Genomic DNA, 22,121 nt, shown 5'->3' with positions numbered 1-22,121 from the left:
GCGCTAAAAATATTCATGGGATCCAATCTCGCGAGGACACGCTTTACTCTACAGCCAATCTATCGTCCAAAGAACCTGCCCCGCATTACACCAACCACAAGAGATAAAAATTGAAGTTTAGAGGTGCGTTAGCTCAACTTGTGGCACTGCTCGAGGTGTAAGTGTTGCGTTTTTGGCTCGAAAAACTACACTTAAGATATAAGGAATTTGCAGTATGCTCACTGGCATGAACTGATGTGCGCTATGATTGATTGAATTTCATGGATAAGCACATGGACGTATAATATTAAACGCAATTTGAAACCGGGCAAGTCTACCGAATCAGCATCTTCCGTCAGAGCGGCGGTGCAGCCCCGCAGGAAGAACGCGCGTGACGCTGTGCCTCTCCGCTCCAGTCCTACCCAAGGATTTTCTACGTTCTTTCAGCTCTTGTGAGGAAGCGATGTTCTAAGGACCTACAGAGCCACAGAGCCGAGCGTTGGTTGGTGGTTTGTTGGACCTTTTGTGGACGAGCTATTCCGTTGGATTTAAGAACAGCCGCCCCTGGAGTTGAACTGACCATATCCAGGTAATCATTACAATTCCATATCTTATATGGCATGTCCGATCCTTACAATAGTCTAGTGCAATAACCAGTTTTAGTTAATATGTTTTTAAATTTGGCATGAATATATGGGAAAAGGGGGGTTGTTTCCTAGATTAGTTTAAAGCTGGACACACAGAGCCGAGCAGACCAATGTAGAATATGTCGAGAATTTGGAGCACTGTTTCTGTGGGACTTGTAAGATCATGTCGTGATGCTGGAAATAGTTTGCTCGATTCAACGTTGCCATGTAGAATGTGTCGTCATCAGCATTAGCATGCGACAAGAAATCAATGTAAGATATAAACGTAGATAGAACTTGCCATCTTACACCGGTCATCTTCAACATTTATTTCAAAAGGGGACCCTCCCCCTCCCCATCGTGCACAGACGTTTGTTTCATCTCCCAGTCCATGGCCCGGCAGCAGGAGGCGGGCCCAGCTGTCTCTGCACCCACGTTATAATTGACTACAGTTTATATTCACAATCACTACTATAAATTCTAGCGATGGCTATATAATTCGTAACCTGTCATATTGCGAATTAGTTTTAAGATCTGTGTTAACAAACATTTTGAAAGAAAACCGCTGCACCGGACATTGATATGGCGCGGCCGTGGGTTGTGCGATCCGCTGCCAGGGAATCAATGGTTTAATTAGGATACTGATGGCTGGTGCTTGATCAAGTGGCACATCTTATCCGATGGGAGCGATAAAAGCGACATGGCATTCGATTCAAAATTCCCCCATACAACGGGTCGCGTATGCATCATCGCAGAACATAAACATGGCTAACTTTTTTATAGAAATTTGTGGAATATTTTCGGAAAGAAATTGTCAGCTGTGTTTCGAGAACAATCATTGGTACAACAGATACCCGTCACATTCATCATCTTATTTTCCCGTCATCCACTCTGTAGATGAAAAAAGAACGGAGCGCTGTCTTTACTCTTTGACTGTGAATACTCTAGCAGTGACAGGGCACGTGTTTGGTGCCTGGGGCGAGAACTGTCGAATACAAGTACGCGTGCATGGAAGTGGCACTTGTCCTGGGTACACAAAACAAAACCACGGCACAGGTAAGCAACGCGATACAACAATAGGCGATCTACCTGAGCCTACGTATGGGGTACGTTTAAACAATTGACCAGTGAATACTCGAACCCACCGACGACCAATAAGGACAATATCATGATTGTATTACATTATAGACAGAATATGTTGGTTTCCGTTTTCCCAGTCTAATCTCAAATGGATATTACAACAGATCGGATAATATTGTTAGCAATGCCTGTCCATGAATTTTTATGAAAAGGTAACCGACACATGCGAAAGAAATGAAATGTTGCCTGGTCACGTGGCCATTCTTATCATCTACAACTTAAAAGCTCTCGTATTACGAACAAGGCTGGTGCCGCCAGTAGATGCGAACAACTGATCAATGAATGAGTCCAGTAATGAATTGTCTGGGGACCTAGAGGGAAAATAAATTCATGTGCAGTTAGCCGGTATATCCCAGAACATCAACGCTTTAACCCGCCATTTAGTTGAAAAGGAAACTGGCTATCTACAGTAGGTAGGTCTGTATAACGCTTCCTCTTGTCTAATGCCAGAAATAGGAGTGTGACGCATAAGGTAGTCCGAAGGGACTACGGCGGCGATCGTATCTGACTTGGGGGCATGAAGATGTAAATGAGCGGCATTTCATTCCGCCCCAGGCACCCTCATTGAAGTCTTCACCTCCGCCGTAATTGTGCACATTTCAAATATGGTGGTAAACATCTTTGGGTTTTTGATAGGAAAGGGAGCGGCTTGTTGTTCTTCCATCAAGGACATGAAACACCTAGTAAGAGGCCATCGCACTATTAAAGTAAAATGCCTCCGCTACAGTCATCTCTCAAATATACTACCACTTCTTCAGATGTATGTTTTGGTTTGCAAAATTCAAACGAGATAAAGACAGCTTGCGTAGATAACTACCCTGTTTTAATGACACACCACAATAAGTTGAAGCGCCACAGCTCCCTACCCGTGATACCCTGCGGTCCGCCCTAACCCAAAGCCTCAGTGCTCAAAAGGCCGTCCCCACCTTCAGTTGGACTGTGCAGTAACGCGTAACGACAGTTAGCTGGCAAGCTTCTCGTGTTGTGATATGGTCCGATACCTGTGCAGAAATTAGTGGGTTGCAGAGGGGTGCCTACTGAATAATTCTGAGCAGACGGGCATAAAACACTGAGGCGTGTTGTGGGAAGAAGACGTGGTGGAGCACGGGACGTCAGTCTGGTTGTTTTGTGATCAGAACGCGGAAGTGTAGCTGACTGGATCTGGGACATTGCGGCAAGCGCTGCACGCCAACGCTACTAAACACTCGGGCAAGGTGTGCATGTTGGAGCGGGACCATTATCCAGAATAGAATGCTGAATGGCTTGGGAACGTCCCCCGGCCGCGAAGACGAGTACAAAGAAACTAACATTGTAGTCAGTAATTGGGTGCGAGCAAACAGTCCCGACTAGTGCACGCCAGTGAACGTAAGTACCAGTGGTCCTCGCCATATATAGCTCTTCAGTGCAGACGTTTGGATGGTTCACATTGTCAGCTCGGGTCTGGGTGGCAAAGCCTGGCCATTACACTTTGTTTAACGAAGGGGCGTGGCCTAGGGGCACTCAGTTTTCTCTGAAATTAGTGGTCATGTGCGTACGCCTTGAAACACAACATTTCTTTGTTCTCTTCCATAGGTGGGTGTGAGGCGTGTCACCCGGCGAAAAACATGGAGACGTTCAGGAGAATAGCAGGTGCGCTGTCGGGCAGGTGGCTGTGGGGAGCCGCCCTGTTCCTGCTGGTACTACAAGCCAACAGCATCAGCGCGCAGGACAATGTGACGGAGCCGGCAGTCCCGGCCGAGGAACCATGTTCCCCTTTGCCCGATCCATGTAAGAAGGGTGTTATATTACCTCTATGGGAACCCACTGTCATGACCGAGGGGGACAAGGCTGCAAGAGCTACGATCTACTTTGCCGGGTTGCTCTTCTTTTTCCTGGGAGTTTCAATCATTGCGGACAGATTCATGGCTGCCATTGAGGTCATCACTGCACAGGAGAGAGAAGTTACAATCAAGAGATCAGATGGTACAACCCAAGTTGTGGTTGTCAAAGTCTGGAATGAGACAGTTTCCAACTTGACTCTCATGGCTTTGGGATCTTCAGCCCCTGAGATCCTTCTGTCCATCATTGAAATCATAGGAAACAACTTTAATGCAGGAGACTTGGGACCATCTACCATTGTAGGTAGTGCTGCCTTCAACCTGTTTGTCATCATTGCCATCTGTGTACAAGTGATTCCTGATGGTGAGGTTCGCAGAATAAAGCATTTGAGAGTGTTCATCGTTACTGCATCGTGGAGCTTGTTCGCATACCTGTGGCTATTCCTCATCCTTGCTGTCATCTCACCACGTGTCGTGGATGTGTGGGAGGGAATCGTCACCCTGGCCTTCTTCCCTGTTTGTGTGCTTATTGCCTACGTCGCTGACAGGAGATTGCTCTTCTACAAGTACCTGGACAAGAGATACCGAGCAAGCAGGAGCAAGAAGGTCATTGTGGCATCTGAAGGTGGTGACATGGAGCTGGCTGAGAAGGGCGGAGAGGATGACTTGGCTGATGGCGATCTTCCATATGGAGTTGGTGACAACAAGCGTGAAATCCAAGAACTGCTGAAGGATTTGAGGAGGAAACATCCTGATGCTGACATGGATACCCTTATGGAAAAGGCCAATTATGAGCTTCTCAACAGCGGTCCTAAGAGCAGAGCGTTCTACCGAATCCAGGCTACCAGGAAGATGACGGGATCAGGCAACGTCATCAAAAAGGGCATCCAGAAAGACATGCAAAGGGAAGCCAGCCTGGCAGAGATCAGGATAGGCCATGAAGATGACTCCATCACCAAGGTGTATTTCGAACCTGACATTTTCACCGTTCTGGAAAATGTGGGCACATTCGACGTGATTGTTGTCCGCAGAGGTGGAGATCTCAACCGCCCTACCTACGTTGATTACAAGTCTGAGGATGGTACGGCCAACGCGGGCTCCGACTACGAGTATGTGGAGGGCACTCTGTATTTCAAGCCAGGTGAAACACAGAAGGAGATCTCCGTTACCATCATCGATGATGAAGTCTTTGAGGAGGATGAGCATTTCTTCATGAAGCTGAGTAATGTCCGTACCAGCCCAGAGTCAGGGGGCGCCAACGACATCAAGCTGGTCAGCCCTGCTGTAGCTACCATCAACATCCTTGATGATGACCACGCAGGTGTCTTCACCTTCGAGGACAAGGAGTTAGAAGTTCATGAAAGTGTTGGCACCTACAAGCTGAAGGTTATCAGGGGAGCAGGTGCCAGAGGCGTGGTCCGCGTCCCATACCGCACCATCGATGGAATCGCCAAGGGTGGCGGTGATGACTACGAAGACGCTTTCGGCGAACTGGAATTCCAAAACGACGAAACATCGTAAGTGAACATACGATTTTCTAAATTCTGACACTAGATTGGAGCTTATTGTATTTTTGACATGCTAGGTTTGTTTGCATATACAATGTTTTGTATAGAGAACATGATAGACAGAGGTCAACTGAGGTGACATAGACATGCTTTACAAAAGAGATAAGAGGCACTCTCGGGAGGTAGGTTGCTATTAGATCAGCCCTGTCCTTTCTATGTTCTATTTGGCCAGTCTATGAAAAGTTCACAGGAACATGTTACAAGTCTAATGGCTTTGCTTCAGCAAGCGATTTGTTACTCCAGCTCAAAATAGCCAGCCTTAGCCACAGCATAAACATTGCAGTCAGGTTCTAAGAAATTGGGGGTACGTTGGGGCATGAGCACTAATCATGCCACCATTCAACCCTAGCTCTTTTCTATATTTTGCTTTATTTGATACAATTGAGCCAGAAGGGCTAAGGCAACAGCATGCTGATAAACATTATAAATACAGTCTGCTGGATCTATTGTACATTCAAAATTTCATACAAATGCATGGTAGAAGCAGAATCTCCCTTCACACAGGCACCTTCCGTGTCTGCAGCCCCTTTAGATCTTAAACATCTAAACATAGCATAATATATTCCATATGACAATTTTTGAGAGAGAATCTCAATGTTCTCCTTCTGTCATAAAATATCTCCTTACTTGAAGGTACATTTCCTTAGAAACTAGAACTTGGCTTCAGTTATTTGTTAGAGTTTATTGATTATGGCCATTGAACTCCAGGTATTGATTGAACATAGGCTCATGATGGGAAAAAGGAAATTGCTCTAAAATGCTTGCATACAAATATGTAGGGTGACTAAATTGTTTGTACAGCCTTCTCCAGTTGCATTATAGTGCATTATAGACTTGTGATTCACCTGGACTTACGTATCCAGTAGTTTCATTGCCTTGGTTGTGGCAGATTGTTTGACAGCCCTAGTGATACCTTCCTCTTGAAGTACGATCAACTTGTATCAGGTTAAGGAAACTAAAAAGAGATGAAAGCTTGAATCAAGTTGGTCTTACCATCTTTCTTTAAATCAACTGCATGGCAGAGATGTTGGTTTTCAGCTGAAATACAAATGAGGCTATTACCCCATCTTCCTTCTGTTGATCACAATCAATCATCAATTGAAATCACAAGTCTAAAAACAATTTTGGAATAGACATGTACACTTTTTGACAAAGTCTGAATATGAAATTATGACAATGTCAAAAGGCTTGGCCCACAAACAGATGTTGAGTCTGAAGAGACTCTGCTCCTGAGCTTACATTGTAGCTTATGATCCACAGTGTGAACACCTAAGCCAGCTCAGAGTTCCACAAGAGGATTTTGGTGTGCAGATTTTACAGGGACCGACTTTTCACACATGGGAGTGACTGGTACTCCCGGAGGGAATTACATGTCTTTCTAAACACTGGAATTGGCTGGTCAATTACAAGAATGAGAGCAACATGTCATCATTATTCATTTTGGATGTTTTCTCTAGGAAAAATTATGCTGCCTTCAGACATGGGCTTAGACTCAATACATTATCAGACATATCAATGGATAAAATTTGAGATGACTCTAAATATTGAGACCAAGATCTCGGCAGTAATTATCATGGGCATATGCTTGCTTTTCTAGTTGTGTGTTACATATTCATTGTCTTTACATTAAATGTCTACATGGTCGTCAGCCATAGCGCAGCAGAGGCAGTCTGACTCTATGCTGGTGTACTGTTAGACTGTTATTGACAGGTTGAATCTCACTCTATATGGGACACACGAGTAAATGTGGGATACCCTATATATTCCTATGGCTCCATAGCACAATTGTCCTCACAATGGCATTTACCCATAGTGCATCCAGCAAGTGAATGTATGGTATTTTTAGACAATTTTATCCATCGCACTTGTCTACCAGGAAAAATGCAGAGGCCATGGAAAATTGCCTGAGAAAAATGGATTTATATTAAGAAATTCATATATAAGTTGTAAACAATGAAATAGGCCCTTGGCATTTGATACAAAAGACTGTGTCTGTTGTTACAGTCTAAATTACAATGTTAGTGTGTGGACTCTTTTTATTGCCTGCTGGAGGCAGCTGTCCCCAGATGCACAAGCACAGATGGTACACTGTAATATAGATTGAGGGTTCTGCCTTGTTAAGTACCATGGCAACTATCAAAGTCACATTTGTGATGACGTCCACAAGATAAGAATGGTTATGAACATTAAGCTACGACCACATGTCTGTACCAGCGGTTGTTAAGGAGACATGATGAGGCAGATGAGGATGCTCTATCTCTGAGCACTTTCTTTGGGACAGATACAGAAAGAGTTGTCTGTAATGATTTTATGGCCAACATGCCAACTCATCATATCAGTTGTACTCAAAGCTTTTGTGTGAAAATCATGCTATTCTTTTCTGCAAGTAGGTTTATTTACTTCAACACTATAGCTTTGGCTGAAGGCACACCGATGATGGTTTTAAATGTTGCATTTGTTGCTATGGTGAAAAAATTGGGCCTTATCATGTACACATGTATGCATGTGTCCTCTAACCTCCTTGCAATTTTTCCATCAGTGTACCAAATTAATTTTTGGAAAACAGTTTTTACCATTTGAATGATAGCCATGTTTAACACACTTGTACAAAACATACATCATCTCTTAAAATCCAACTCGGATTGTAAAGCTCCTGTGTAATTCTATGCATCTCAGTCCAGCCCATCTTTGAGGTAAGACATACAGGACCCAGACAGGAGATTGATTTCAAATCATTAGCATATTCAAGGTTTAAAAAAGTGAAGATTGAAACCTTTCCAGCAGTGTTACAGTGTACTACGAAGACTCAGGCTAGTATACGTATGTTGTTTTGTTATTGGATGGCAGCCAAAAACTTGCAGTTGCAGAAAATAGGTGTCAAAATCAAACACATTTGCAATTTTTGTCCATGAAAAGCCTGAGATCACAGGGTTGTTAATATGTTCCTTGCCATTTAGAAGCTGACAATAAAGCTATTGCTATGGAAGTGACAAATGGAAATTTATTGACAGCTTTCGGTAATCATCATTACCGTCATCAACCACTTTTATCCTACCTTCTGTAACTTACAAAGGGATGTGTACATGTATTGAATGCAAGATGAATGACTGGTATTATTTGGGTTTCAAACACATATATTTGCCTTCTATGCACAGTCTCAATTAATACAGAATGTTTTTTATCATCCTAGAATGCCAAAATTATCTTTCAACATCATAACTTTGTTATTTGGTTCATACTGCAGAATATGATGTTTTTATCTCCAGCATTTTGTCTTGGCAATTGGCTTATCTGAAACTGGTTTTACTACATATTTTGTAACCAGCCAAAGGGTTATTTAGGAAAAAAATAGGCATTACAAATATCTGCTCTGACATTATAATTACCATAATCCCTTTTTTTCTAACGAAGTTATCACTGATACAGAATTAAACAAGACAATGTTGCTCCACAATGATGAAATAACTTCTTCACATTTGAAATTCTAACCAAAAATAACACCTTTTCTACTTAAGTCACACAACAAAAGGTGCACGATCGCCTGAGGCAAAGCACTAGTGAAACAACAAGTCCTTTCTAAAACTTAAAAGAGCATTACAGACCTCCTTGAAGGATTCTAGGTGTTGAACTTGTACCAGTTTAGATACACAGAACCAACCCATTCATTGCACCCCGTATATGTACACATCCCTTGACATGATGATTAGACTCTAAGGTGCGTCCAAGTCTACAGGCTCCTTAAACTGTGATAACCGGGAATACCATGTCCTGTAGGTAGACTACTTGCAGGTTGTATTGGGAGAAATACATATTAGGTAGCCAGGGAACGATTGACTATTCTCATGCGTGCAGGCTTATCCAGTGGAGGCTGGGAGGTGTGTGTGTGGAAATGCCACCTTGGAATCATTGATCCAATTGAAAGCCGATAGCAACACCTTTGTGCAGAAATAGATTTTTTTGCGCACGTCAGTGCCGTGTTAAAAGAAAATCAGCTTTAACATTAAAAAATCCAGCCCTGCAGGAAAGAAAGCTTTTGAGATGTGGTCAATTTTTATTTGGTGTGAAAGTAATGGGGAAGCTGGCAATATGTGAACATAAGACTGAGTGCAAGTGGATATGCCCACTGGCCATTATTATTGCACCATTTTCTCCACCAGCACCATAATTAAGGGTTTGAACCATGGATGCAGCCAAAGGCTACATGCCTGGCTGGTAGGGTCAGAGGTGGGGGCCCCTTGGAGGGAAAACTGCAATGTTCAAAACAATCATTTTCATTTCCATATCTCGATATTCGATATGGATGAATGTACCTATATTTGTATATTAATACTAACAATAGATATCATATATTATTTACCAATGAGAAGCACAATGTGAAATGATATGTTGTATGCATCCAACATTTATTCATTGACCCATTTTTATATCAGTCTGTAAACAGTAACTGTGAAAATGGTTACCAGTTTGGAGACAGTTCGTAGACTACTGTATACAGTAAATAACATAATATTATGCTACTACTGAGTAGACAGTAACATTTGATACATGTCTACATCCAGAAATTTTCCTCTTATCTTGAATAGTCACTTTTTCTGTGTGGTGTGGAAAAATATACTTTTTTTGTAGTATGAAACACTTAAAATTCCAAAGAATTGACCATGCACATGAAATTTGCATGTCTAGTTAATAATTCATGACAGCATCTCTCACATCACACCATATTCTGCAAATTTCTGTTGTTCAAAAGCACAAACATTATACAGCCATGAACAGAATATGTCCATTGTCTATTGGTAATTTTTCTCTATTTTTTTTTTTTTTCATTTCACATTTGGCATAGATGATATACTTACTCTTGCTAAAAAGAACATTACATATAGGGTAATACACTGTTTAAAAAAAAAAAACTCGTATATTAACTGTACTGGAATGTAGATGATGCATGTGAATAATTGGTGCTGAAGTCGGGCCTACCAGTGTGGTCACAATACCTGGTACCACATCCTGTCACAAATAATTTGACACATACACATAAATGGAGAGCACTGACAAATTTTCCCTTTTGGCCAGAAGTAAGATGGATATTTTTGTTTACTAGTATCCTGGTATCCTTGTGTGAGAGAAAAATAACATGACTGCTGGTTCTTAGAATATACAAAATGTAAGCTTTACAGACATTCAAGGCAGACTATAATCCATTATTACTGTAACATCAGATGATGTACATCATGTACAATGGAATCTGATGGATGTGTGTGCAGCACCAGTTTAGCTATTGTAATATTTGAAAAAAATGATTACCTACGGACTTGTTTTAAGCTCTAGTATTCTATCATGGTTGTTGCCTACAAGGGAAGGAGAACATGATTATGCAAATATCTAATATTGATTGGTATAGTGGGAGATGATAAAAATAATAGTTATATCTCCAGTGCACTTAATTGGACCTTTGGAAGAAGTACGAAAAGATCTTGCACCCTGTGCAGGCAACAGCCCTTTGAAAGAGCTGATTGAAAAGATACAAAATATGTTTTGTATTATTTGATCTTTTTAACCCATAAGCACTAAAATGACCTTTGTTGGAAAGGAAATAAGCAAGCTGGGAAGGGCATACTGAAATTAATCTAAAAGGTACAAAGCTCATCATTGTGTAGGTTAAAAATGTTGTAGAAATTAGAGGGAAAGCAAAGAGAAAAGGTATCATATCTTACAGGTACTGTATCTAGTAAAACAACCTGCTACTGGAGCCATGCTGGTTAACATTACAGGCTATTCATTATGTATGATAGCAGCCATGTTTTAGCATAGGAATGGTAATCATCAGCATTATTCACAATATGTAAAAACATCTGCTAGCATTAAGGTAAGCTTTTGCCCTTCACAGCATCAACATGTTGCTATTATGAGATAGATTTCAATAATGAGCAAGAAAATTACAATTGTTGCCAAATTAGAGCAACCGCTTATCAGATCTGCCATATGCTCTCTTACATGCAGCATGTAATGGGTTTGTGGGGAAAAGCTCAACATGGGATTTCTCATGACAAGCATTGGAGAGTGCCACTGTTGCTCCCTCCACTATGTCACATCACCTTGTAATGTTGTAGAGAAAGCAGGTTTTACTGTGCTCTGTGCTGAATACATATTGCCTCAGCAAACTCATATCATTGATGAATTGATTTGCTTATCAATATACTTACTGATTCATTCTGTTGCATATTGAACCAAACAAGTTTTTTATCTTCACTGTACAAGGTTTCAACATGAAGGTTATGGTAACATTATCGGAGCCTTTACTTTCCCTCCCTACAAAGGCCCCATGATTACGGGTCATATAAGCAGCAAACAAACAAACAGGACTTTCAGTCAACTTGTATTCAACATGACGTATATGTATCAAGTTGCACATGACGCAAAGTTAGAACTCTTACCAGGCAACTGTGAAAGGGTTTGTTTTCTCTATGACGTCAATACGGTTTTGTCCACATACCGTGTGTTGAAGACTTAAAAGATCTGTGTCTGGTACTGGCATGGCGAGGACAGCACCATGTTTGCTGACAGGGTTGACTTGTGCTGTAGGCATAAGTTGTAAATGAGGCTGGTTTTGGACAGCAGCAGGTGCTTCAAACTAGGGTAGTTAGAAACCATAGCAGTGAAATGATGTTATCTAGCAGAAACTAATGGAAGCAGGTGCTTTGCATTCATGCTGGTCATAATGCAAGGACATGTACAAAATATACCCCCAGGAATACACAAGCTGATTAACTCAAGAGAAATGAAAACCCAAATTAAGTATGATTACCACATAAGATGAGCAAAACATCTTTCATTGCATCCCTGAAAAATTATGACATAATATGCCCCCAAGTGAAGGTGGATAAAATCTAAGAGTAGCGGACCTTGGAGTGCAGGGAACTTGACATAATTGGTGGAAACTCACATGGTGGCAAGTGTGACTGCCATCAAATGAACTGTAGTATTTGATGACAATGATTAATAGCTTGGTCTCATGGTTTGCTACATACTTGTAGCCCTGCTCCATAGCCTTGCCTAAGGCAGTTGTACAGGACAGGTCTTTGTGGTTTGTAATCGGTATACATGACTGAGATAGAAAGGGTTAAAAAAACAAACCACTCCCATCTTATCCGGCATTGAAGAAAGTGTCTACAGGGAAATCAGAGCCCCATATTTTATTGTGATATTACATTATTCATACATAGTCATTCCATTTCTACTTGCCCTGTTCCAATTTGATAGCGGGACCATATTTGAGGTAACGTGAAATTGGTTCTCGGAAAATGGTCCCTTTTATACACAGGGAGACATGTTTCATACCTGTAGCGCTGGATTGTGTGCAGGCCATGCAGGTGATGAGTACATGTGGCATGATAGTCTCACACCCTCATATCTACTGCTAGTATGACATATCATCCCCTTTCCGCTTCCCACGTTGTGAGGAATGGCACAGTCAGCGCTTTCATTCGTCTCTTTGACAGATACAATTTTCAGGTACTGATGGCCATAATCCTTAATCCCTAATGGACAACATGGTTGACCATAGGGTAACAGCACGGTCCATTTACCTAATCAAAGTAATAAAAGCTGACCCCTGAATGATCAGCCTTTCTTGCATTCCAAGAATAGAATGCACACAGAGCCCTTATATTTTAAGGTGTTCCAGGTGTTACATTACGTAGTGATGATACAATAGTTGTGCCAAACCTTATCAGGTTTAAGGCATTGATATTTATGAATAGAACTGCCAATAACGGCATTTGTCCCATTATGTGGAATAGTGATTTGCTAACAATGTATCCATTCATCATTAGCCACTGTAGTTATTCAGTTACATTTGTGAAGAATCTGATATCATATAGTTTGTCCTTACCTTAACCTATTAACCTATTCCATCCTCATTTGTTTTATTCATTCCTATATCTGGGGAGCAGTGTTGATCTAAAGTTTAAATGTATCTTGATACAACAATTCCACCCGTATAAAACAAAAAGTATTCCTGGATTATCTAACAATACACATGCCTTTTAAAACAACGACTGGGTCAAATGTGGTTATTTATAGCCATTCCTTTCCCTGGCATCAATCAGTTGCATATATGATAAGCTGATAACGAAGATACCATATTACATATACAGATCTGAATCTGATGGCAAACTTGTGCCTAGGGCATACTGTCATACTCATTCAAAAATACTCATTCTTCCGAAAGAAAATGAAACCTGGCTGAAATATTATATTACATAATGAACATACTGACCTTCTTTGATATATACAACTTCCTACTAAGTGACATTTCAAATGATAGCAAGGTTGGTCTATTTGAAAACTCTTTTCACTAACCACGTGTTACAACAAAAAATTGTCGGCCTGCTACTGTATACGTAAGTTATTACCAAGCTTCAGACATATCAATATTTCTCTGAGGTTTCCAATGCTCGAATCCTTTATTCCATCCCTGTGCTTTATGGTGAGAATCCAGACGCCTCATTTCCTGTAGATTGGAGAAGGAACCTAAATGGTGGCAATTTTGCTGCCCACAGGCCTTCCATCAAGTTTGTAATAAAATCCTCCACTGCCCAATTTGTTTGGAGCACATCATTCTTGGACCGCTTCCCACCATGCAGATAGTGCTTGAGCTGTTTGGAACTTTATAACATATTTATGTTAACGTTATAAGCCGGGGTAATCATAATATACTAAAAGGTAATGAGTGTTCTCCAATTCAGGGAAGTGTTGGTTGAGTTTGGGAATGCCATGTATCCTACATGGGAGAGAAGTTGGTTCAGCTATGGCAGGGACTGATGCAGAAGGGCCCCTCGCTCCAAGACTGTCACACAGCAGATGGTGTAATTCCAGTAGCGTTGTCACACTGCTGGCACACTGCTGGCACAATTAGGGAGGGGGATTCATCACTGATAGCTATCTGGGAGGCTGGCCCCAAGGTGATTCCAAATTTAGCAGGGGAGGGAAACTTGACCCCTCCTGGCTGCTGGCTCAGGCTGGCTTCCCTTATTTGGTCTGGACAACATAGCAGAGAAAACAATCAGCTTATGCACACAGAAAATTACTTATTGCTCCCATTTCAAATCAGGGTCAAAATGGGCAAAGTCTACTACATGATTGTAGTTTGCTTACAATATTGCTGTACACAACATTTGATTGAGTGAAGGAATTTGAAGTGAGACCTGAAGTATACACTTAACTGAATTATTATTTATTTTAAGAATACTCATTTTAGCAACCCACGTACAGGCAAACCTTACCAGTATTATAATGCCATGACTATACTCAAATTTTATAACACTTAAATTAAGTATTGATGGGTACTGACACAACCACAGACTGCATGGATATGTTTAGCAACCTACACATTAGAACAAATTCTATAGGACTTGAATAAAATGATAACTGCTTCCTCTTAAATCCTTAGAGATCCCATGAAATAAGTAGAATGATCCAAAATTTCATTACACTGGAATTGATTAAAAACTTGACTATTAATTGGGTGTCAGGAGACAAGCCTCTGATGAAGGAGATTGATTCTTGTTCCTTACCCACAGTGCATTTTCATCAAGCATCAAATCTCCTCTTTAATCTGGAGAATAGGACCATTAATATTGATGAATGAAATTACTGTAACCAAATGGCTCCAGCTCTGATGACTTTTCGGTGTAACTTTTGTGACCAAGTAAACCAAAAAAAACTCTGTTATTTGTAAAGTTACAAAATATCAAAGTACCTGTATGAAATATCAGAATGTATTGGCTAATACATGTATTTCATATAATTCATACAGTACAAAATCCTTGATGTTAACAAAGTCAACCTGGTTATTTCACTTCCCTTGTAAAAGAATAAGTCATTATAGATATTTACCGATAAGTATTTACCAATATCATTGTCACTGTCTATTAATGCTGTTGTTCAGTGATTTAATTTCTGTGAAATTTAAACTGTGCTCTGATTGGTTGTGTGTTATCATGTGGTTTTGTCATATTGAATTTGAGGTCATGTAAGCTTTAGATGAGCTTGTCACTCTCTGCAAAGTAATGCTCGATCACCGGGGCTGAACCAATTGGGTTAATGAAATGGGGCCTATAGCTCTTTGTGCCAGGATCATACCACAATGATTGCTTTCCTAAAACAGAACACGGGACAATTGCTTTTGACCCATCTCCTTACCATTTTCTGGTACAGCCCATACTCTGCAAACATTTTCATTCCAAAAATTAACTTTTTGGGAGTAGACGGTTTGTTTCTTACTGAAAGATGTCCTTATCATTGATAGTTACATGAAGGGTAATGTTATATCTAAAATCATATATCAACTATCAATTTTCCTTTACAATGCATACAAAATCATTCTGTTGAACTTTAACTTTGTTAAGGATCTTTTACCACAAGTTTGTATCTGCATCCTGCAGTTGATAATTTTGCTTCTGGGACAAAAGTTCAGGGGTTTGATACTTAGCTTTCCCATCAAAGTTTTCAATACGTCCCTTTAATAGTATATGGTTAGCAGTCCTTAGGAGAAATCATTGTAAGGTGTCCATCATGCATTTGAGGAAAGCATGCTGAAGAAGTGACTTTAATCCCACCCTGACATGGAAAACCATGATTATGGATCACCTCATTCTACCCACTGTGGCTGTGGCCTTTCCAACCAACACCTTCCCAAGCCACAGCTGTCAGTGTAATGTAGCTTTCGTCATTGTGGGGATGAAAGGAAAGGCTTCAGGCTCACAGGGGATCACTTCAACATTATGTAGCTGATGTACACCAGGGATTATGTCCAGTGTAAAGAACTCGGCGTGGTTAGGGAACTGCATCTTTGTTGTGCCCTACCTTGTTCTTAATGTATATTTCTACAGTGGTGGATGTTTGAAAATCAATATTATGCCCTAAATGTTTTGCACAACAAGACTTAAGTGCAGTACATGCATTGCCAGACATTGACTTGATTAATGCATGGCGTGAGAAGTAACAGCCTCTTTCTTTGCTAGCTCTTTGTCTTCTCATTCAAGGAGGTAAAAACAGGGTACTTCATTTCATGGAGACTATTGGATTTAACATGATGTGAAATATTGATGAGTGAAATACAAGCTTGCAGGAGAAGCAAATTAATCTGGCTTTTGTGTATTGAGAATGGTTCTGGCATTGTCTGCTTACACACATGCTTTTTGGCACTGGACTCTTCTTTCCTGTGGAAGTGACACTGTAACAATTGGTGTGGTGCAATTGCTGAGATTTGCAACAATCCAATGTCTTTAAAAATTCATGGCTTTCCCCAGTCTGGACGGAGCGGTAATAAAACACGGACAATCCATCAAACCTAGCCAAGTGCAGTGGTAGAATCTTCTTCCTTCAACAACCACAGGTTGGGTATCAGGAGACTAAGAACCAATAGCAAAACTTGTGGTTGAGTGATTCTTTCAAAATAGAACTTGACATAGAAATTCAACCAACTTGGAAAGGGTTTTGTAGAAAAGGGCTTGGACCAGAGTTTTTTTTACAATTTCTGACGTAGGTGGACACGCTGAAGCCAAAAAGCTACAATTCTACCAAGAAACGTAGGACGCAAAGCTTCATAATTACAGTGGAAAGCCATTTTTCACATGTACATGTAACGTTACTTCTTTCTGATGCACTTGTCGTTACAGTCTGTTGTCTCTTAATTTGGGGTAGAATACGTAGTGAAATGTTAATTAAGAAATGCAAGTTTGTTGATTATGGACCCCAAAAGTATTTACACTTATTTGCTCTAAGCTGCTCAGAAACTGCAAATTTTCCCAGGATGACAGCCTACATGTTAGAGAAGCTAAGTATGTCCTGACTGCGAAAAACGAAAATTTAAAAAAATCCATGTGATAAATTTTTGGTTATCTCCAATGACGCAAGTTAATTGAAAATGTATAAACGATGCTGCTATTTGGGTCATCAGGTGCCCTCATGCACAAAAATGGCACAACCCGGACTTTAAAGGATTCGAAATTTTAAAAAATTAAGCTCAGCTATTGTACTGGTTTAAAGGTAGAGAAGAGAAAAATCAAGAAGAGCGGTAAGAAAGGCTGACAATTGCTCATGAGCAAATACAGCATACTGTAGATGCAGCTGCGCTGGTTTAATGTTCGCGGTTTACGCGGCGGCCGCTTCACCGCGAATTTAAAACCACAGCGAACATTTTTCCATAACAGTAAGAGGCTACAGTGCATGGTGCTACCGCGAAATTAAAACCACTGCGAAAATTCCATTTTCCTGCTACCGCGAAATTAAATCTCCACAAGCTTAAATGAACTTACAGTATTTCAATCCATTTCCATCCCAACGCAAAAATGTACTGTTCCATATTAACCTTAGGCAGAAATTGACCTATCCCAAAACATTATCCCACTCCAAAATGGATTTTTAAGTATAGTTTCCCCCATACAAGAATGGACTCTTCTGGAACACCCCTATCTATGCAAAATGAACTGGTCTATATGACTCATTTTCCATTACTAGTGGTAAAGCTACCCCTATAACAAATTTCAGATCAGTTGGCTTTTTCAGGAAACAGGCAAAATGGCAAAAAATCCAAAATTTAACAATTTTAAGTGATGTACACCATGAGCGTGAATAAAGACCTGTGGGCACACACTGTACGCACCTTCATACCAAATTTCAGGTCATTTGGTTCTAATACAAGGGCATAGGAGACAAAAATATACATTTATAGTCAAAAATCTTGAAATAACTAATTTTTGAAGTGATCTATTGAACAAAAAGTGTTAATGGATTCCTGTGGGCATGTCCAATGCACCTCTATACCAAATTTCAGGTCATCAGGTTGTAATACCTGGGGACAGGGGCCTAATATATATATTTGGTCTAAGTATGACCCAAACCTCTGAATACAATAATTTCTAAAGCCTCCGGTACATTCAAAAAGTGAAAAAAAGGTCTGGGGTTATTTGCTATCTCTACCTACCTGCTAAATTTCAGCTCATTTTGCCCCCAAATGAAAAAGTTAAATCTATTTGTAGATTTGGCAAAAGAAAAAGAGGAAATGCGACAAAAAACAATTCATGTTTGGATTGTAATATAAAAATACCACATGTGAGAAAGAAGAATAATTACATCTGATTCTTTTCTACCATTTAATATGATCCTACATCTATGTCCCAGGAGACCAACAGGAAATAACCTGGGCTTGACCTGGAAGCAATATTAATCATCAAGGGATTACAGTGGATGACAGTAGTTTGGAAGGCAATAAATCCCTCTCAATCAACATTCATGTGGTTGGCTTTAAGGGTGCCCAGGTCATTCTATAATTTCTTCCAATTCCCATTGCCTCAAGGAATGGGGAATAGTAATGAAATAATTTTTGTGGTTGATTATATATTAGGATGATGGTATGCAGTATAACTATAAATCAATGACATATATATGTCCAAAACAAAAGTTCACACATATCACTCTTCAGTTTTTGGTATTTAAGTCTGACACAATCTCTAATCAACATTACCTTCAATGTTTCCTTAATTTTTAATAAGTCGGCTTTAGATTTATGTAACTCTGTCTACCTTATACATTGTAACACCATTTCCTTATATCTTATCCTTAAAATTACCATTAGCATTACTACACTCCGCACATCCAACTGTCCTTCCAAAAAAGATACACATACTAATACCTGGTTATACTGTAGGGGTGCTTCTAGCAGTTAACATGCATTTGCAAATAGCAAGTATCATGTATCATTGGTTAAGGTGAATGTTGGTGTGTTTAAGATATTCATTTTTGATAAGCAGTCTAATGAATATGATAATTCTGCTGAGGAGATGCTGCACAATCATCAACCATGAGCTCAGGCAGCCGCAGATATTGGCAATCAGCAATCATGGTGCAATAAGCTTGATTAGAGAATACCCTCACATGTGACATTCATGCAACAAATGACTATCATCTACATGTCTAGATAGTTCTGAAGAATAGAGAAAGATGGTGACTCTTGATATGCATTGCAAGGGTCACTGTGATGAATATTTATAATGTCTGGCATAGTTGTGGCTATATGACCATGAGAATCTATTTCAGATGGCAATTAGTAATTAGTTTTTGGGCTGCAGGCCAAGGCAGGGGTAGAAGTTTCCAAAGACTTATAATGCATAATCCTGTATCACCATTGCTATAAGCTCGTTTTCAACCATTAATCAATGCAAACCATCAAAGGCCTTGCTTAGATTCAAAGGTGACTGTAAACCTACAGTCAAGTTTGAGCATCAGAAAGTTTTGTCGAAGTTTAATGTGCCATGTCAGCAGTATGGAACTCATGAACAATGCTAGATGAGGTGCTCATTGATCCATGCTCTCCTTCATCTAAGACCAATAAAATATTCCTTTCATTTGGCATATTTCCATGTAAGTCTGCTCAGGAATTACAGATTGTAGCTGGTTGGGTCGGTACAGCCGATATCGCAACTGTCCATTAGTCATTGGCTTTTAATTTCAATGTTAGAAGACAGGCAAGATCTCATGCTGCCTTTGAACCATTGTACGGTGAAAGAGTATGTGACAAACTGGTAAGAAAATGTTTTCATCTCAGATCACTTGCAATGTAAAAAGCTTGAAGGAAGGATGCTCCCAGGGCACCATGAAAGGATACTGAATTCTTCACTGTCATTGGCAAAAGATTTTGTGGTTCACTGTGGCCATGCTAACTGTTCAATAGCGGGTAGCGCAGAATAATACACATGGTGAAGCGGCAATATATCATGGATTAGGCCATTAATGTTCTTGCAGCTTATAAATGCTGTAAGCAATGCACGTTTGTGAAGTGAACTTGGGTTCTATGAGTAGATTGCCCTTCTAGAGAGCAACCACTAAGTTGATCTGGGAGAATTTTACAGCCGAGAAGCCAAAATGGGACAGACAGATGTGAGTTGGATATCAAGATGTATTACTGCATTAGAAGTACTTATGCAGGACACTCTCCCATCAAGCATACAAATTCAGCTCCTTTTCAAATCACTTTCTTTTCAAGACATTAAAGACCTAGCTTTATATTGGCTGAGGTTCCCCACAAGGCAATCTGGCTATAAAAAGTATTTTAAAGCCTGTAATTTACTTTGTGTGGCCTTACAAGTTACATCTTGCCTGTTACTTATGTGGCGATTTTAGTATTAAGCAAACTGCTGATAGCTTGTATACCAGCTGTATATCAGCTTCAGTTTCTCATTTCAATCTAATTCAATCTAATATGATACATAAAACATGGTACTATCCAAAAAGTCAGAAGCATGCGTGAAGACAGAGCTCAGAAGTTATGGCACAGATTTACTGATCGTCTCGTGTTTTCCTGAGAAATTGTGTTTGAAATTTAATAACAGGGTTGGTAAGCCTATACTGTTCATCAAAGATCATATCATGTCTGGAGTATAATCAGTTTAACTTAAGCATATGAAAATAAAGTTTTTACGGTACCTTACTAAACATCAAGGATCAGAGAATGTGCCAAAACTAGTTTGGCTTAGTTTCATCATGCTTGCAATTCTGAAACTCTTAAAACACCTTCCACATGGTACGGTCATATCAAGTGTGTCAGCTATGCCAGTTATTGCACATCTAGATATATAAAGCCCACTATGTGCAGGGAGCTGTAAGTTTTCTGCATACGTTGTTTATGCACCTGTTTCAGAGAACCAATTTAACATCATGTCCACTGCAGGGCAAGCACTAGTGACAGGTCTGTTTCAGCCAGATAAATTTAAACCCTGATACTGCTGGGGTGGCACATTTTGACCATAGTGATTGTCCTTCTCTTCCATTCATTGGGTCGCTGCCTTGTAAACAAAGCCCAACATTTAGATCATAAAGTTGTTTAACCATGATATATATCTGATTTGTGCATGTGTGGATGGAGGACATTTTATAATTAGTATTCCAGTCATGTCTGCAGACTATAAACTTTCTCTTGACTGGAATTGATTTTGTAATCAATACATATCTAATTTATAGATGAGCCCTCAGCTGTGAGAAGGTTCATTTTACACAAGGGGAAGGAGGATTTAAACATGTTTCAATGGTAACTTATTCTAAAAGCCTGGGGGAAGTTTTAACACTTCTAGTAAAAAATAGGCAATGTACGTAGCAACTTCACAACCTTGCTGCATCTTGGGGTGGTGCACTGGTCTTGGGAATGTCAAAGCAATTATAAAATCATAGTGCATAACTGGTCTTCTCAGCTGAAATCACCATCAATAGGAACACTTGTTGTTGATCCAGTTGTCAGGGTACCCTCCTGATATTTTGGTTTGGCATGCTTTACCTTTCTGGGCAGGGTGGTGTTGCCACAGCCACCTTTGTTGATGTAGCTGTTCGGAGATGTTTCCAAAGGTTTGCTCATATCACAGCAACATCCTTTAAAAGACCTAAGAAAGAATAAAATTAGCATTGCTAGGCAATAACATAGCCTTGTGAACACTCTTGGAGATATATGGCTGTGCACCAGCAGGTATTATCAGTCAATTGTGCTCTGAGGCAATACTTCGCATTGAAAACCACAACATCTTCTACACAAGCCCAAAAGGCATCTTGGTATCCCAGGACCTTTTGTCCCCAACAATGGACTTATAATTAGGTGATTGCACAGCACCTGCCTTTATCTATTCAGAATCTCTAATGTTTAGGGATCTATTCAAATATAGTGGGTTGGAATGCTGGCCCCTGGGTTGCCTTTGCAAGAAAAAGATATATAGATGTAAGTTCATCTAACCATACGTTTTATCAGGCTTTATAGTCAAAGTCTGACTTGTGCAAACCCAATGACCTATCTTAATAGAGCTGCATGCAAATCTTTTTGCCTTAATTTGTGTGTACTACTTTCTTTCACTGTATGTTAAGGAGCTTGTAGGGCCCCTTTTCACTTTTATCACATATTTTTATAAAACCCTGATTGTCCACATATCATGCGTAAAAGTGATGTCAGGTGG

General features: G+C 40.1%; 1 protein-coding gene across 5 annotated transcripts in view; it reads left to right on the top strand.

The window, feature by feature from the left end:
* The first annotated feature begins 63 nt into the window (after window positions 1-63).
* LOC118414535 (sodium/calcium exchanger 3-like) overlaps window positions 64-22,121 on the top strand; it is a 49,407-nt gene continuing 27,349 nt past the window's right edge. For 3 of the 5 annotated variants that reach the window (XM_035818647.1, XM_035818636.1, XM_035818627.1), the window contains exons 1-2: window positions 1,355-1,661; window positions 3,318-5,079. In XM_035818647.1, the coding sequence (XP_035674540.1) occupies window positions 1,370-1,661; window positions 3,318-5,079 (2,054 nt within the window). In that variant the 5' untranslated portion in view covers window positions 1,355-1,369. Of the gene's footprint in view, window positions 569-1,354; window positions 1,662-2,647; window positions 3,111-3,317; window positions 5,080-22,121 lie in introns of those variants that run through there. The other 2 variants (XM_035818656.1, XM_035818662.1) reach the window with 2 other exon arrangements.

Source organism: Branchiostoma floridae, chromosome 1, assembly GCF_000003815.2.
Source record: "Branchiostoma floridae strain S238N-H82 chromosome 1, Bfl_VNyyK, whole genome shotgun sequence".
In the NCBI taxonomy this organism is placed as follows: Eukaryota; Metazoa; Chordata; class Leptocardii; order Amphioxiformes; family Branchiostomatidae; genus Branchiostoma; species Branchiostoma floridae.
The sequence above is the reverse complement of the archived record's forward strand: the minus strand, read 5'-3'. Positions and strand labels throughout refer to the sequence as shown.